Source organism: Jaculus jaculus, chromosome 11 (assembly GCF_020740685.1).
Source record: "Jaculus jaculus isolate mJacJac1 chromosome 11, mJacJac1.mat.Y.cur, whole genome shotgun sequence".
Lineage (NCBI taxonomy): Eukaryota > Metazoa > Chordata > Mammalia > Rodentia > Dipodidae > Jaculus > Jaculus jaculus.
The window spans coordinates 58,937,164-58,956,026 of record NC_059112.1 but is presented as its reverse complement, the minus strand read 5'-3'; the positions used below and the strand labels follow the sequence as shown (position 1 = coordinate 58,956,026).

At 45.6% G+C, this 18,863-nt stretch overlaps 1 protein-coding gene across 4 annotated transcripts in view; it reads right to left on the bottom strand.

The window, feature by feature from the left end:
• The window catches only part of Htt (huntingtin), a 164,378-nt gene that overhangs the window by 6,378 nt on the left and 139,137 nt on the right, over positions 1-18,863 (bottom strand). For all 4 annotated transcript variants that reach the window (XM_045161563.1, XM_045161565.1, XM_045161564.1 and 1 more), the window contains 12 exons: positions 18,513-18,639; positions 15,852-15,952; positions 14,262-14,416; positions 13,749-13,888; positions 12,392-12,474; positions 10,406-10,536; positions 10,144-10,273; positions 7,362-7,517; positions 3,489-3,679; positions 1,480-1,594; positions 1,166-1,379; positions 677-782 (listed from right to left, as the gene is read on the bottom strand). In XM_045161563.1, the coding sequence (XP_045017498.1) occupies positions 677-782; positions 1,166-1,379; positions 1,480-1,594; positions 3,489-3,679; positions 7,362-7,517; positions 10,144-10,273; positions 10,406-10,536; positions 12,392-12,474; positions 13,749-13,888; positions 14,262-14,416; positions 15,852-15,952; positions 18,513-18,639 (1,649 nt within the window). The remainder of the gene's footprint in view (positions 1-676; positions 783-1,165; positions 1,380-1,479; positions 1,595-3,488; positions 3,680-7,361; positions 7,518-10,143; positions 10,274-10,405; positions 10,537-12,391; positions 12,475-13,748; positions 13,889-14,261; positions 14,417-15,851; positions 15,953-18,512; positions 18,640-18,863) is intronic.

The window sequence follows — 18,863 nt, the reverse complement described above, 5'->3', positions numbered from 1 at the left end:
CCATCTCTGTACACCCTGAGCACTTCTGGGACAATCCAGATGGCTTCCCACTGGCCAAACTGGCAATATAAGCCACAGAGCCAATCATATCACTAAGGCACAAAGGCCTGAGGACAGCACCTGTGATCCAGGAAATGAGGCGTCTGATCCATTCCTCAGAAATGGCAAGCAAAGCTTGTGTTGCATGATAGGTGCTGAGGGGCTAGACAGCCTCATATTGTCCCCTGACCTTATAGAAGCTTCTATTTGTTCTGATCTTTATTCATGCTGGGGCCATTCCCAATACTGTTCCTGGTGTCACATGCCTATGGTCCTTGGGAGCAAGAAGGACCCAGCTTCCACCTGGCTTCTCTCATATAAAAATGTCAGAGACTGAATGGGCATTTTCAACTCTAATGAGGCTCCCATGCCCCCCAGAATCTGACATTCATGGTCCCAGGCCACACCCAGACCTATATGTACTGTCCCTGAAGCCCTCAGGAGAGAGGACAGATGGCACCTTAGACAATACCTCTGTGTTCTAGGGTCCAAGAAAAACCTTACAGGACAGTCCTAAAACAAGCCAGGCCAGGATCAGTGTAGACAGGACAAGCAGATATACACAGAGCCAACTATTTTGGCTTTGGCTCTAGGGCATTTAATTGCTAGGGGCGTGTGGGGGGGCTGCACTTCTTACCTATCAAAGAGAACAGACACCCGCTCCATGGCAACGATCACAGACTCACTGTCAGGTGCTGCAGGGCTGGGATCAGAGGTTCTGCCTGGACTGGCTTTCTCCTTTCCTGAAACACAAGTACTCAGTATGTTGTAGGACTGAAACCTAAAAGTCTTTCCAGACAGTGACTAACAGGAGTTTAACAAAGCAGCAGAGGTACTCTAAAAGCAAGTGATGTGTATTCTTAGCAAGGGAGGATGTAGCGCAACCTCTAACCCTGAGCTTCAGGGATGCTGTGGTCACAGGCAGCTCTGACACCTATACACCATAGTGTGACCTCAGCTGCTCCCTTGCCTTAGGCCTTAAAATCTCTCCAAAACAGACAGTACTGGCTCAGGACAACACTAAGTGGTCTGCTCCAAAGGCTTGTCCTGTGTCCCTAAGTGTGCTCCTGCCTCACTTGAACTCATAAGAGCTGGGTTAGGTGAAGTGGCCATCACAATCACTTACCTGTGTACATACAAGTGAGCATCAGACCCAAGGCTGCCATGGCCCGGTGTGGGCTGTGCACATTCACTCTGTCTACACTCAGCTTGACCAAGGATTCTGCATCTAGTCGAGAGAGCTGCTCAGACAGAAGGAGGCGCTCCAGGCCTCGGAGGACACAGTGGTAAATGATGGAGGGAGTGGATTCCTCACTTCCAGATAGCATCACTCCACACATCTGGACAAGAAGAAAGTCTTGTTCTTATTCTTCTACACATCCACACTGACCCACTGGTACAGTCTCATGTCCATGGAAAGCCCAGTGAGGGTCAACGCACCTGTATGACGGATGCTGAAAATTCTGGCCCCACATCCAGAGGATAGTTCTCGATTAGGTAGAATGCAGTAGCACACATTACCAGCACGTGCTGCTGGCTGTGAATGTTGACACAGCTGACAACAGGAAAGAGAAGTCATGTCCAGCCATAAACAGCAACCCCCTCCTGTCTGTAGTAGAGACAGCTTGCTCATGTAAACCATCTCCTCTAAGCCTCTGCACATGTTGGCCTACTGACCCTAATATCTGTACTGTCTGCCAGAGCTGTATAGCCTCAGCCTGCCATGCTTTTTCCCATGCTGTACCCCCACAAAGGCTCCTTCACATTCTCTCTGTTCAATAAGTCCTGTAGATTCATATTCTAGGTGCTTCTTCAGATTCTGTGTGCTCCCTGTGTGGCACATGCCACCTTGTCATACTCACTTGGGCGATCTCCCATTGGCCACAGCAGCAGTGCAGACCTGGTTGGCATGTGACTAGACCAGTGCCACCATGAAAAAGGAGCCACCCATCATCTCTACCCTTGCAGGTGTGCTCAAGTGATGTGATTTGCACATGACATGGATCCCTCTGCCCAAGGTATTCAAGCCATCTCTGCCCTCGATCTCTGCCCAGGCAGAACAAGCTTCCACAGTCCTCCCCAGTCCTCTGAGGCCCATCACTCCTCAGTACAGACTGTACTTCTGTAAAGCCTGATCTAACATTCTCTAGGTCAGACTCTGGGATCGTGGGGACAAACTATTTGTCCATCCTGTGTACATGCAACTCAACATCCACTAAGGACTGCAAACAGGATGGGCCTCCCTAAAGACCCATGCCACTTCTGGCCTAATAAGGGGGCTTCCAACAAGTAACCTTTCCTGTTCCAGCTCAGTATGTCCCTAAAATTAGCCCCTGCTTACTCTTATTCTGCCGGAACCTCATCTCTTCACACCAGCCATGTTTATAGGCCTGATACCTTACTAACTCTGTATCTTCCATTTAACTTTACTCTCCATCTTTCCAACCCACTCTCTCTGTCACCAAACCTAGCTTTTCCTTCCAGTCCTCTTTGCATCTTTGCCTCCAACTCTTTGTCTGATGAAATGTGACCCTTCTCTGGAGAGTTGGTGACAGCTGTACACACAGAAGCCCAGGCCTCTCAGGGACTGAGTGTCCGGCTCTGCTCCAGGTTTCATATGTACAGGTCTGCAGATAGAGCCAGCTTGTCACCATACCTGTGCTTACAGACATAGCTATGATGAGCTCACGTGCTTTCTAAGGGTTTGGTAACACATTTGTGCATAGCCACATGTAAGGCAGCTTTAAGGGGAGATGAATATTAAAGCACGTCCCAGGAAGCATGGGGCCGGGTGGGATATGCACAGAGGTTGTTGTCTAGAGCAGCATTATGGAGCCATGGGAATGTGATGTAGAGGCAGGATTCTTACTTCTTAGGTTGTTTTGTTTTTCTTAATGTATTTATTTGGGTGGGGGGAGGAGGAGGCAGGGAGGGAAGGAGGAAAGTATAAGAGTACCAGGGCTTCCTATCATTACAAATCAGCACCAGAAGCATGCATTCTTTTGTACCTCTGGGTTTATGTGGATACTAGGGAATCAAACATGGACCATCAAGTTTTATATGCAAATGTCTTTAATCATTGAGTCATCTATCTCTCCAGCCCCAAGGATTCTATCTTAGTCTTGCTGGGGACATCCAAGAATGATTCTGGCACTCAACTGTGTCTCACCAATCTCAGCTCTGTCCCCTAATGTGTGCCCACCTGTGTTACCTTCTACCATCTGGCCAAGGGCTTGGCAAACACTTTTTTTTTTTTTGAGACAAGATCTCACTCTGTAGCCTAAGCTGGCCTCAAACTTAAGACAATTCTCTTACCTCAGCCTCCAAAGTGCTGAGATTAGAGGTTGAGCCACCATTCTTAGCTCTACTACTCATGTTGAGAGGCAAAACACAGCTCTCTTATTGGCCCATATCAATGCCCAGAGCCCACCCAGCCAGGCCCCACTCACTGGGCTGTTCCTTTGAGGTTAGACAGGAGATATTCACTAACAACTGGGATGAGCTGCTTTGCAGTGTCGTCCAAGAGGTCACACTCCAGCACATACAGGACACCATGTAGGGCTCCAATCTGGCTAGGCAGGTGGCTGCTCCTGAGTGTGCTCTCTAACAGGCGGCTAACTGGCTCTGCCACAGTCTTGTCCTGAGCACAAGCACAGACACAGGCTGACAGAGAGGTCTGGAGTTGAGCACTTACATCCCAAATGACCTGTTTTCCTCCAGCAAGGCTGTCCTCTTGGTTGGGGTGGAGTCCAACACACAGTTGAGTTCACACTGTGGGCGAGACCTATTCAGAAGACGGCATGTGGTGCTGTTGTCTTGGAACCTAGATTTGGTGAGGGTATACACCTTGTGTGGACAACATGGTTTGTGTCCACACTTGCTTTCCTTCTTTTTTTTTTTTTTTTTTTTTTTGAGGTAGGGTCTCAATCCTCCTACTGTAATTGTTAAGTGTTTGGTACAACCTGAAGGCACCCATATAATGGGCCCTGTTTGCCTCCACTGGGGTACTATCTACACCTGGTTTCCTGGGCTTTTCATCTTCTCTCTCAGCTGATTTTGCCTTGAGGTCCCTCCATTCTAATGAATCCAGCAAAACCTGGGGCTAGTCTTAGGGGCTCTGGACATTATTTATACTAACTTGGAAGAAAATGGCATCACTTCTACTAGGTATTCCTAATGTGGCAGGGCTGAAACATCTAGCACACCAGACCCAGGACTCCTCCTTTAGCAGTGCAAACAGGCTTTGTGAGAAGTGGCCTGGAGGGAGCATTTCAGTCTCAGATTGTGCTCCCTAACCTCCTTACTAGGAAAGGATTGCTAAGTACTTATCTGGTCACCTAGTCCTGGGGGGAGGGGGAGGTGGAATCTGTATCTAATGATCATTGTGGCAGTTTGAATAAATGTCCCCCAGTAGATTCAGGAGTTTATTAAAACTTCTTGGATTTCCAGCCACCTGGATGGAGGAGGTGTCACTGGGCAGATCTTAGGGACAAGCCCTAAGGTGTGGAGGTAGATTTGCAATTCCAGTCTAAAGATGCAGAATGCCTGGAGTTCCTGAAGGGTGCTTGTTTGTGGTGTGGCTTTTGAGTTTTGGCTTGTGGCTTCCCTCTGCTTGGTGAAAGGAGGCCATCTTCTTCTGCCATTATGGAACTTCCCCTAGATCTGTAAGGCTCAATAAATATCCCTTCCTCCATAACTGTGCCTAGTCTGGAAATTCATCTCAGTGACCTGAAGCTGTCTACTACAATCCTGGACTGAAGGACAATCATCTTTGCTGGCCACTTCCTTCTTACCCCTTCCTATACTGTCCCCACCCTTGGAGCTATGTGAGATCTTCCTAAGGACTGTGCTTACCTAGGTCTCTGACCCCACTTGGGCATGAACAATGCTAAGACTTGTTGAAAGCCATCAACGTTTATCAACAGTGGGCAAAAAAAAAGTGACAGTTCGAGTGTATGTGTGAGCACTGTTCTCTGGACATGACATGGTCCATGCTCTCTTGAAAGGAGAGCAGCTGTGATTACCTGTACTTCCACTGAGACTCCTGCCACTCCCTCCCTCCTGTGCTTTCTACCATGACCAGGTGTGTGTACCTGCACTGGCGGTACTTGGGTTTTGGAGATAGAGTTGGAAGGTTAACTGAAGAGGATCCCACCTATGCAGCTCTGGGAGATCATCACCCATACTGTGGTGGAACTTTTCAGTGATTCAGTTGTTTTGGGGTCACCCGTGATCCTTTAACTAAATCCTTGCTCATGTCTGTAAGAAAGCCCAACAAACTCATTTGTTCACTAAGCTAGACTTGGATAGAATCACTGCTTTGGTCTGTCGCTGGTGACCCATGTGAAGTGAATAGGCATTTGTTTCATGTCTCCCCAGGAAAAGTAACTCAATAGTACAACACTGTCTACAGCAATGGAGGACAGGCTAGAAACCTCTCAGAAGACAATTGCCTTTGAGGAGGGATGCCTATGTGCAAAGAGCTGGGAACTGGGGCCATACGACCTCCTGCCTTGGGGTCTGTTTTTAAAAATTGTTATTATTTGCCTAATGTATTTGATTTACATTTGCCTGAGGATCTGGGCCTGAGCACAAAACCACAGTTACAATGAAAGTCAAGCCAGCAGCTGAAGCCCCCCATGGAGGAAAAAGGACCTCCCACAAGGAAATCAGTATTCAGAATGTGTCTATTTTGAAGAATGTGGGGCTGAAGAGATGGCTCGATGGTTAAAGTCACTTGCTTGCAAAGCCTGATGGCTCAGATTTGATTCCCCAGTGCCCATGTAAAGCCAGATGCACTAAGTGGTGCATGTGTCTACAGTTCATTTGCAGTGGCAGGAAGCCCTGGTGTGCCCAGACTAACTCCCTGTTTGCCATTTTCTCTCTCTCTAATAACTAAATTATATACATATGAATGTATTCACACACACAAGGGGATCAATATGCTCACGATTTCTATTTCCTGGATAGCACTCAGTCACCATAATGGCCTAGGTTATAGCCATCAATGGTGGATACCTGCTTTGGCTTCTGGGCCCAGTGACCAGAGATTCTATGGCAGACAGAGGAGGTGGGAGCTGGGCTTTGCCATAACCTATGTGTTCTGTCACTTTGTCAATTATACAAGGTTGGCTGGGGGAACAGGAGAGGTCATCAGGTGCTGGTGGCTACGGGTGTGGTAATGCTGTCACCACCACAGCAAGACCTAAGCATCTGGCATGGGGGAAACAGGCCATGAGAGGCTCTTCCACATTACTCTTGCCAGTAGTCTCAAATGCCTGGCACATGGCAGTCACTCATATGTGTATTGAACAAGTTTTTTTTTTTTTTTTAATTATTTGAAAGAAAGAGGTGGGGGTGGAGGGAGGGAGAGAGAGAATGGGCATGCTAGGGCCTCTAGCCACTGCAAACAAACTCTAGAAATATGTGTTACCTTGTGCATCTGGCTTATGTGGTACTGGGGAATCAAACCTGAGTCCTTAGGCCTCACAGGCAAATATCTTAACCACTAAGCTATCTCTTCAGCCCAACAAGTAAGTTTTTATTGCTATCATAAAAATGGCTTTCAGGGGACTGTAAAGATGGCTCACTGGTTAAAGGTGCTTGCTTGAAAGCCTAATGGACCAAGCTCAATTCCCCAGCACACATATAAAAAGCTGGATGAAAGAAAAGTGGGGCACACATCTATAATCCCAATGAAGCCCTATCAAATGCCAAATCTGCTGGCACCTTAATCTTGGACTTTCCAACCCCGAGAAGCACAAGTAGTATATTTCTGTTGCTTATAAATTTCTCTGTCTACAGTGTTTTGTGACAGTAGCACACATGGATCAAGATAACCAAGATGCAAACCAGACTGTAATATCCAAACTTAGGGACAGGAAATTCAGGGTTATTGGAGTTCCTAGGAGTGGGAGCCCATGTTAGTTGAGATGCACAGTGAGATCTAGACTAGAGAAAGTGAGTGGTGCTGCCAAGAGGCAGACAGACTGGAAAAGCTAGTCATGGTTCCACAATCTGTTGTCCCTATGCTATCCCATCTGTTGTCCTGGAGAATGGCCTACTGTAATAATGTAAAGGTCACAGGGTATAGGAGCTTCAAACCATGCTCATGAGGTCACAGGGCCCCATGAACTGGTACCAATAGGAAGTTAGTCCATTTAGCACATCAGTGCTATAGTTCACATGTGCCAGGAAGCTTGGCTCCAGACAGGCTTTTGAAGAATGTAATGCAGGTGGCAGGTTTTGCCAACACTAGGTCCCAAGGCAGAGCAGGCATGAGTGATTTCCATGGGAGGCAGCCTCAGCACCACCTTACTCACCATTCCAAGGACAGCAGCTGCTTTACAGGTGGCAGGCACTAGGTACTGAATAAGGATCTCGTCTTCCGAAGGGTGCACCCTCCGCAATTCTGTCAGAGTCAGATACATCATCTCAAACTGGGTGCGTTCAGTGAACAAATCTGACACCACAAGAAGCTGGAGACACAGAAGATTAGGAAAAGGGAGAGTTATATTCCAAGGAGCACAAGCAACACAGCCCAAAATGCTATGACAAAGTTTATTCTAATATCTATGAGAATAAATTATGAAATTCACAGGAGCCCTGACTGGAGAAAGAAACCATCACAAGCCAAAAGACTTAAAATAGAGAGAAAAATTGGTCATTGGTGTTTGTTAAAAATGTCTTTGTACACACAGGTATAAAGAAAACACACACAAAGAAAACAGATTTAGTTGCCACCTAAAGAGGGATACCATACTCAGCAACGTGAACCATCATGAAATTGTTTGTCACTGCAATGTGTCCAAATCTGGGGCCCTCCTATAGCAAAACTCTCAAAAGATAAGCTAGGTCATAATTTATTTCAGAAATAAACACCTGGAGACTCTGTCCTCCTAGCACTCTAACACTAGATCTTCACAATGTACCTCACCACAGAGGTCAGTCAGGTGTCAAAGCCTCAATGGGTATCTTGTCCACAGCCTACATTGGTCCTAATTGATGTCGCAGAGTTGAGGTGGATGAATCATCTAAACCAGCCTCTGCAAGGGGTTCTGGATGCCTGGATACTCAAGACCCTCCCAAGGAGGACTTTCAAGGAAAAATTATTCCACAGTAAGACCTTTCTGCTTTTCTACGCTCATTTCCCCAAGCACACAGTGGAATTTTCCAGAGGTGTCACTTGATACCAACAGATTAAAGGGAAGATAAGAGAATGTTTTACAATAAATCTAACATTTGCAAAAAAAAAAAAAATTAAAACTAAATTCAAAACTTAGTTCCTTAAAAAGATGACCTTTATTTTGGTTTTTAAGACAGCCTTACTATGTAGCCTGGGCTTGTCTGGAACTTGCTATACAGAACAGGTTGGAATCAAATCTGAAGTGATCCTCCTGTCTCTGCCTCCCAAGTACTGGGATTACAGGTACACACCAGCATGCCTAGCCATCATTATTTCTTTTAATTTTATTATTATTTTTAGTTCTAAGACTTTATTGTAATGGGGGAGAGGTAGAAGGGGAGAATGTAGGGGAGAGAGGGAGTGACAGAGAAAGCAAAAAGGGGTGGGCATACCAGGGAGAGAGAGGGGAAAAGGGAAGATCACTACCATTTCTTTCTTTTTTTTAAAAAATTATTTACCTGCAAGGAGACAGGGGAGGAGGGAGGGAGAGAATATAAATGAGTAGGTGTACTAGGGCTTCCTGCTACTGCAAACAGACTCCAGATGCATGTGCCACTCTACACATTTGACTTTATGTGGGTACTAGGGAATCAAACCCAGGATGTTAGGCTTTGCAAGCAAGTGCCTTAACCGTGGAGACATCTTTCCAGCCCTATCGCTATTATTTCTTTCTTTTTTAAAAAAATTATTTTAGGGCTGGAGAGATGGCTTAGCAGTTAAGCGCTTGCCTGTGAAGCCTAAGGACTCCGGTTCGAGGCTCGGTTCCCCAGGTCCCACGTTAGCCAGATGCACAAGGGGGCACACGTGTCTGGAGTTCGTTTGCAGAGGCTGGAAGCCCTGGCGCGCCCATTCTCTCTCTCTCCCTCTATCTGTCTTTCTCTCTGTGTCTGTCGCTCTCAAATAAATAAATAAAAGTTAAAAAAAATTATTTTAGCCAGGCGTGGTGGTGCACGCCTTTAATCCCAGCACTTGGGAGGCATAGAGGTAGGAGGATTGCCATGAGTTCAAGGCCACCCTAAGATGACAGAGTTAATTCCAGGTCAGCCTGGAACAGAGTGAGACCCTACCTTGAAAAACCAATATATATACGTATGTACGTATGTATGTATGTATGTGTGTGTATGTACATATATATATATATATATATATATACATATATAATTTATTTATTTACAAGCAGAGAAAGATATAAACAGAAGAGAGACAGAGAGAAAATGGGCACTACAGGGGCCGTAGCCATTGCAAACTTCAGATGCATGTGCCCCCTTTGGCTTACGTGGGTACTGGGGAATCAAACTTGGGTCCTTTGGCTTCACCAGCAAGTACCTTAACTGTTAAGCCACCTCTTCAACCCCATTACTATCATTTGTAAGTGGACTACTTGTAACTAGTTTTCTAAGGCTGGTCCATTTTTATTCCCAGCACTACAAACACTGGTGGAGACTACCAACAGAAGCCAATACCCTTTGGGGTTGTCTCAGCTGAAGAGCGGGAAGTGCCATGAGACTACTCATCTGGATGACTTCTCTGAACCAGCGCTTCTTAGCAGCGAGGTCCAGGGATGCAGGACTGTTTGTCATAGCCACAGGGGAAGAAAGATAAGCAGTTGAATCTTTGGAATTGTGACAACCAACAAGCCTTTACTACATTTAAGAGAATATCAACCTGTTCTGGAAGGGATGTAAAACTATCCCTTCATCAACTTAAAAAATACTCATTTATAATTCCACATACTCGAGGTTTCAAGAATTCCTCTATAGATTCAGAAACAAAACCCATGTGTGTGTATGGTGTGTGTATAGCACACATAATGCGTGGTGTGGGTTTTGTATGTGTGATGTGTCCATACTGTATATCTGATACACATGTGAGTACATGCTTGTGCACACTCATGGAGGAAAATGGAAAGGCAAACTTACAGATCGAACCACCTCACTGATTAGGATGACGGGGGTCTTTCTGGCTGAACTAGATGGCAGGATCCAACGGCTGTATAATTCAAGCAGAAACTGCGAACACGAGTGGATATCAACTCCAGCACGGTGCTTCCTGAAAAATATACAACATGAATATTTCTTCCATACACAGAAGAGGGGTTCATTTCAAGAAGTACCCCCAAACAAATTTAATGACTAAGAAGAAACTTCAAATTGCTTAAAAAAAAAAAAAGACAATGTAAACCTGGAGTTGACTGGAGACACAGGTGGAGACGTTGGTGCAGGAACATCTGCCTCCTCCTCCTCCTCTTCATCCCACTCTTCCTCTCTCAGGGGTGTAATGTTGTTACCCAGCCACACTGAGTGTATAGATACCTGCCACAGAAGCAGGACATTGGGGATGGCACCTAAGCAAAGGTCTTGGGTACCTGGTGAGCAGATACAATCCAGACAAACCTCCTAGACTAAGGATAGGTGACCACTGCAATGTGCTATCCCATTAGAACCACTATAACATTGGCGGGGAAGGGTATGTGGGGCAGGGGAGACTGAAGCTGAAAAGCTCTAGTGTCTGACACAAGGCCTAAACAAGTGCCTGGGTGGTAGTGGTGGTGAAGGAAAGAAGGCACTGAGGAGTGACATTGTAGTGGCTCCTAAGTGATAGACAGAGTCCTCAAAAACTCACGTGAGCATACACAGATTTTGCAAATCTGTTCTCACCAGTCTACCTGGAGTTAGGTCCCATGATCTGAGCTGTTTATACAGAAGAGCCTTGGAATACAATACAGAAGGTGATGTGTTTATTTTAGAGATGGAGGAAAGAAGGTGTAAGGCGCAGCTTACAGCCCATGCACCTAAATCCAACTCCATGCCAAATGATTTTCACAGTTTCAGCACATGAAGTTACTTCCTCTCTGCCTGATCCTCTGGAAATCCATTGGCTTCCTTCCTTGTGACCTGAGATTCCTATACTGAAGGCCAAGGACAAGCCAGAAAGTTATGTATGCAATTCTAAGGCCCCAATACTTCTTATATGGAGCCCCTAATCCACCCCTTTACAAAAAAAAAAAAAAAAGTGTGATTCAATGGTAGCAGACAGGTATCTCAGGCGAGGCAGAACTGGAACCAGATTTCAGCCCCATAGCACCACTATACTCAGCTTGTGGATACTGGACCTACAATCAAGCACTGAAGGAAATGGGCAGTTAAACAAGAATAATAGAGCCAAAGAGGACAGTATGACCAGAGCCACAGTCACTGAACCCTGGAACATGGCCTCTTACTCATCACCTGACCTTCAGAAACTCCATGAAAACCACATCACATTCTAACAGGGTAAAATCTTCTCTGCAAAGGTGAAAGAATAGAAGTTTTCCTTTCTTCTTTCCTTCTTCCTTCCTATCCCTCCCTTCTTCCTTCCTTTCTCTTCCTCTCTGTCCCCTTCCTTCATTCCTCCCTCCCACCCTCCAGCCCTGAGGTAGGGTCTCACTGTAGCTTAGGGTGGCCTGGGATTCACTATGTAGTCTCAGGCTAGCCTCAAACTCATAGTGATTCTCCTACCACTACCTCCCAAGTGTTAGGATTAAAGGCATGCACCACCACACCTGGTTTAGAGGTATTTTTCTATAAAGGCAGTGGGTACTATAGCTCTTTGCCTCCTACAGCCAGCAGGTACCAAAAGCAGTGGCCAGAAACATTCTGGTGGCTCTGCTCTGAGAGATGTGGGTCAGAACTGTAGAAAAGAAAACCCTCAGAAGCAAAGAGTGTCCAAACACCATTCTAACCAATCTCTCCTAAAAGAACTACAAAGTGAAACACACTACGAGGAAAGCACAGCAGGGAGTGAAAAAGATGATGACCATGCAGTGCAGTGGCTTCCCAGCAGCTGCCATCATGGCAGAGCTGCCCCTAGTGTTCTGGAACAAAGTAGTTCAGTGTATCCCTCCACTTCAATCACTGGTCCAGCTGTCTGCTATATGCTGAGCTGTGCCCCTCAGCTGCCCTTTGAGCTAGTGGCCAGGACATTCTTCAAGGGTTTCTGCCTGAGCAGATCTTGCCTTAACTTTATTCAATCTTCCCCTACCTCCCATGCCCTTTGGCTCTCACCTGTCTCATGCCATCCCACTATGTTTTATACACATCTGTATGATTATATGTGACATGACAACAAGGCTGGATTACAATTCCAGCTGACAGCCTTTGCAGCAGGGCATGGTGTGGTGTGACTGACCTGGCCCAGCTTGTAGCTCATGTTGCCCAGCTCCCGTTCTGGGTTGATCTGTAGCAGCAGCTTGTCATGGCTGATGAGGGCACCTGAGAAACATCAACAATGAATACCATTCTGCACACTGCCAGGCACAGCAGGTCACAGGGGTGTTGAGATTCAGGTCCCCCAATGCAACCCTGCTCCTGCCTGGATAGGTGTCCACCCAACTGAGGCGTCCTTATCACTGGCAAGATGGCCCAGCTATGCAGAATTTGTCACTCTGCAATCTTTTGAGATGGCGGGCCTGGTGGGCAGAGTGGACTTTCACTTTTTCTCTGTAACAAATAGGACTGCCTTTAGCTAACTCTGTGCCAGATTTTACGTCACTCACCTTCTCTCAATGCATATCTGTTGTCTTCCTGGGGAACATGTGCTTTCCTCTGAGCTCTGGCATACATCCACCCAGTACCTCTCCCAGGCCCACTCTATCCTACCTTCTAGGATACATATGTTATTTCTCATTGAGTCTATTGGCCCAGAGGTTCCCCATAGTGCAAGTCCATGGCCAGCCAAGTTAACTGTTCTCTCTGTTCAAGTCCCTGAAAACATCTGTGAGCTTAAAACTTCCTGTACTTCTACACAGAAACTTTTTTAGAGAAAACCTTCAAAGTGCTTAAATTTATTGCACCTAACAGTTCCAAAAAAATGAGTTGATCATAAAACTGAATCAGTGTGCTCAACAGCAGCAAAAGACTATTAATTAAAACAAAAAATATGGGGAAAAGAGGAGGGTTGAGAGGTATGACAGAATATACTCAACATTCTTATAATACTATGTACAATGAAAATACACAAAACACACAAAAAAAACAATCTATAAAATTCCCTTCTTTTAAGCCAGGGTTACATAGCCCAGTGCCCATGATGGGGCAGGTCAGGGTGGAGCACATACCTAAGCAGCATAGCTCCTGGGGCGGCAGGGAGCTTGGGCTGGTCAGGCAGTTCAAGGGGCCACTAAAGAACATATGTTCTTTGCACATGGGGTCTCTCATGTAAAACTGGAGATCCTATATATAAACTCTTGTTTGGTTTTTTTTTTAATCTGAGCAACTAATTTTACTCTTAAATTCTTCAGTCTGCTAGTATTTCAGCCTCAAGAACACTGACTTCCCACAACACAAACAACAAGAGACATACTTTTAATTCACTTCCAGATTTTAATTCCTTAAACTGAAATTTTCCTAGATCTGGAAGAGAACTGTGAATGTGTGGCAGTATACTCACTCAGCATGCAAACCTGGGCACAGCATGGTAAGGATGTCAGTCATATCCCTGTTCCACCCCAAGTTCAACAGTACCCTTTCTCCTCACACCCTTGTACCTGTAGTAGCGGGCAACAAAGAAGGAACAGGATCCCATGTCTGGTAAGAATGATGAGTGGCAATATTCTCTTTCTTGGAAATCATTTCTTGAATCTCCTGCTCTACAATCCCTCTGATCATGCTCAACTTTCTCCCAAACCTAAAATTAAGAACCAAGGTAAAGAATATTTTGCTTCCTTGAAAAATCACACAACTGAAAAATACAAGGACATCCTCTCTATCTGCCTACAGTCCACTGGCATTACAGGAAACAAACCCTTCAGCAGGTAGTTATTCCTGCCCCTCTGCTTCTTTACACCCAGTGGACCCCATACAATTATGCTGAATTTTCAACTTGTCTGCCTACAGAATCATTTTTAGATCTATATCCCTGGGGTTGGGCCATATGCAGTGTTGTTTAAATTCTGTCAGCAAAGGAAAGGACCAGGGGAAGCTGTAGGTCATCAGAGTGGGGCAGATAACCTCACTATCCTTCACAGTACGACATGGAGCACATAGGAACTCAGGCAAACCTGGTATCGAGAGCTTTCAGAGGCTTGTTCCGCGGCTGTTGCTCTAAGCAGCTGACAGCTGGGTTGCCGGCCACAGGTACAGTCATTGCGCTGAGCACCAGGGAGGTGATAGCCTGTACAGCCAGGACGTGAATCTGGGTCCTTTCTGTGTCTTCCTAAGGGGACAGCCCACACATTGACATGACCAAAGGACATACACTACTCAATCTTGTCTCTATTCTAAATACACTTACCCCGAGTGCCATGGAGGGGTATGGCTTCCTATATCCAGGCTCCTGAATATAAGTTCATCTAGTATGTGATAACACCTCCACCTATATGCCTGGACCTTGGAATAAACCTGAGGTCTCCAGCAGGCATGAAACTCCAAGTAGGAATTATTTTGGATGAAATTGTCCTTAAATATCTTCATTCATTTTAGTGGCACGGCACTGCATTTCACAACCTATTGCTATCTATATACAAATTTAAAGACAATCTTGATGACTTTTTTTTTTTTTTTCCAGCTTAAGGAGGTAGTGTCTCACTCTAGGCTGACCTGGAATTCACTATGTAGTCTCAGGGTGGCCTCGAACTCATAGTAATCCTACCTCTGCCTCCCCAGTGCTGGGATTAAAGGTGTGTGCCACCACACCCTGTCTATGTTCACTTTTTGATATGTCATTTCTGCAAGTTTGTTCCACACCTTTTGTCAGAATCAAGGGCTCATAAGAACGTATGTGTACACTAACTCTTGCAGAAGCTGAACAGCCTTCCTTAAGATAAAAATAAACCATGTGTGTACATATGGCTTGGACTGAGTGCCTTTTCATTTTAACTCAACTCATTCTTTCAAATAATAATAAATGAACTCAAAGATATCTTAAATATTTATGTGACAGCGAGAAAGAGGCAGGTAGAGATGTGGGTGGAGGGGGAGGGGAAGGAGGAACAATGGTATGCCTGCCAGGGCCTCTAGCCACTGCAATGAATGAATTCCAGACACATGTACACTTTGCATATCTGGATTTATGTGGGTACTAGGGAACTGAATCTGGGTCCTTAGGCTTTGCAGGCAAGTGCCTTAATTACTAAGCCATCTTACCAACCCTCAAAGATACTTTAAAAAAATTGTTTTTAATTTATTTGAGAGAGAGAGAATGGGTGCACCAGGGCTTCCAACCACTGCAAACAAAACTCCAGATGCATGCAGTACCTTCTGCATCTGGCTTACGTGGGTACTGGGATATTGAACATAGGTTCTTAGGTTTTACAGGCAAGTGCCTTAACCACCAAACCATCTCTCCAGCCCCTTAAATGTATTTTTTAAAAAATTTTTTTTTGTTTATTTTTATTTATTTAGAGAAAGAGGCAGATAGCGAGAATTAAATGTATTTTTAAGAAAGGGTACAATCTTATTAATCCTTATTATGGAACACATTATAAAATGCATCCCAGTCACTGGCATTCTCAGATCCCAAAACTGCGGTTTGTCCTTGCTCTGGAACATTAGCCAAGATGATCTGGCTACCATCTTTTTGACAACCATAGAGCTACCAGGTGCCCTAACTGCAAGTTCTCAGTTAGCCATGTCTTCCCTAGTAACCTCACCTCTGGCGGGCTCTCTTCCTGTTCCAAAACAAGGGGCTGGGTTACCAGGACACCAAGGAGAGTGGCCCAAGTTTCTTCAAACTGGGTACGACTGGTCCACCCTAGGAATCAAGTATTGTATTAGAGAGTGATGCCCCTCCCACTTCTCAAACACATGAATATTGATGTGAACATGCTTATGCCTTGCTAACTCCTACAGGGTAAATCCTCAAGGCACCTTCTCCAAAACAACTGTATAGCCAGGTGTGATGGTGCACGCCTTTAATCCCAGCACTTGGGAAACAGAGGTAGGAGGATCACCTTCTCTGTTCGAGGCCACCCTGAGACTACATAGTGAATTCCAGGGCAGCCTGGACTAGAGTGAAACCCTACCTCGAAAAAAACCAACCAACCAACCAACCAAACAACAACAACAAAACCCATATAACAAAGAATGCTATTTTTTCCATTTATCAGAGGATACTGAAACACATGAAAGTTGGTGTGGTGGTTTGATTCAGGTGTCTCCCATAAACTCAGGTGTTCTGAATGCTAGGTTCCCAGCAGTTGGGAGATTTGGGAATTAATGCCTCCTGAGGCAGTGTATTGTTGGGGGCAGGCCAGTGTTTGGCACACCCTCCTGTTGCTGTGGTCCACCTTATGTTGGCCAGGGGGTGATGTCCACCCTCTGCTCATGCCATTGTTTTCCCTGCCATCATGGAACTTTCCCCTCAAGCCTGTAAGCCAAAATAAACCTCTTTACCTTCTCTTGGTTGGGTGATTTCTACCAGCAATGTGAACCCACTACAATAGTTGGCTATGTTGCACAAGGCCACAGGCCAAGTTCAGCCCAGCTTCTTGATCAGAGAAGTCCAAACAGGCTTTGCTCAAGTGTATCAGGTTATTCCTGCCCACCAGGCATTTAAAAGTCTTTCCTCAAGTTTGTCATGAGCCTGAGGTGATGCTACAAGGCTCCATGGATAGAGAACCAGACCACAGAAGTGCGCACTCTCAATGGGTGAACCACGTTGCAAAGAGAATTCTATACCCATAAAGCTAGTGAGATTAAAAAGTGAAAGCAAGCAGGTGTGGTGGTACACGCCTTTAATCCCAGTACTTGGGAGGCAGAGGTAGGAGAATCGCCATGAGTTCAAGGCCAGCCTGAGACTACACAGTGAATTCCAGGTCAGTGTGGGCTACAGTGAGATCCTACCTTGAAAAATGGGGGGGAGGGTGAAGAAAAGAAAAAGAGAAAACAAAGAAAAGCACAGATGTCCTGTGCACACTTCAGCACACAGCAAAGCCCATCCAAAGACTGTTTTCCAAGCTCACTGAAGAGTTATGTTCAGAGTAGAATTCAACAAAAAGAGGAAAGAGGACAGGAAAACTCAATCCAGGTCCTGCTACACTATGTATGGAGAAAGGCATTACAGAAAACAAACACCTGTGTGTGTGTGTGTGTGTGTGTGTGTGTGTGTGTGTGTGTGTGTGTGGTGAGGGGTGGCACATAGCAGAGAGGTTGACTCAGAGTCAAGTAGAGAATAATCACCCAAGAAAGAAAGGCACAGATAGGCAGAAGCAAAGGTGGATTCCAGGGAGACTGTAGAACTGGCCACAGATGGCCACCTGACACTCAGGACAAGACCACCCCAGGAAGAGGTGGGAAACCAGGGAAGGTATCAGGGAGGCTGCCTGTGATCGGGCTTTACAGACAAGGCCGAGGAAAAGTTCCTTGTAGCAGCTGCCTGATCCTATTCAGATGCCACTGAACCCAAAGCTATGAACTGAAGTGAAGCTGTCTGCTTCCAGAACCTTCTAGGATCAGAGTAAGAACCTGCAAATACCCAAGGCACTAAAGGTAAACCTAGCAATGAAATTAGGGTGCTAAGGATCACACAGGGACTTTCCAAGAAACTCTCTAGCAGGGCAGAGCCACCCGAATTTCTTCATTAAAAGCACGCCACCACATCACACCTCTAGGCACAACAAAGGGACAAGAAAGAAAAGAAAGAAGCAAAAAGACTATGTTTCAGACAGCAGAATGCTAGCACTTACTGAGTGAGAATAAGGTGCATTTCATCATCATTTCTACATTTGCACTAATCCTATGAAGTGGACATAATCCTTATTTTATGAACCTTAGCACTGAGGGGCTTAGCAATTAAGAAGACCTGTGCAGCAACTCCAAATCTATCTTCTCTTAGTATACCATTTTGGCTCCTGGAGAATGTCAGGGCACTGACATCTTCCCGCTGCTAGCTCCACATACAAGAACAATGACCCAAGTCAGAAGATAAGGCTCAAGAAAATATTCTGAGAAAAATCACTTCCATTATTTATAGACTTTTTGTTGTAGTTGTAGCCTCGCAATTTGAACCCAGAGCCTCATGTATGCTAGGCAAGCACTGTACCATTCAGTGGCACCCCAGCCCACTTCTACTATTTAGTCTAAGTGTATAATACTGGCTTCTTATGATCCAATTATATGCTCATCTGTTCTGACTTCTGGAATTACACTTATATGTGCACTTTGAGCTAACTTTACACTGCAATAAGGAGTTCTGTGCACACTGCAAAATGTACCTGAGGTTTATATCATCACCACCTCCTCAACTGTTCTAGGACCTACCCTAGAGCTTTGGGTCTGCAGTGCTGTCTGACCTGTGTGGAAATCATAGGTACCTAGGGTGTTGATGCGGTAGATGAACTCCTTAAAGATCTCCTTCTCCTGCAGGAACTCCACTGGGATCTCAGGGAACACTGTGCCAAAATCCCCTCCAGGCTTCGGTGACCACCCAAGTTTCCAGACCTGAAAAGATGAAAGGAACTGTTACCGTAACAGAGCTGGTATGAGGGAAATTAAAGACCACACCTCTCAGTGTACCTCCATGCTTGAGCTAGCTTCCCCTCATCACTCACAGACCTTCCTAGAGCCAGTGTCTTCCCAGAAGAGGGCTCCTAACCCTTTGCCCAGGACCTTCCATGCCAAGAGTGCTTCCTGTCCACAGTGTACTGCCCTCCCCAGGTCCAGCC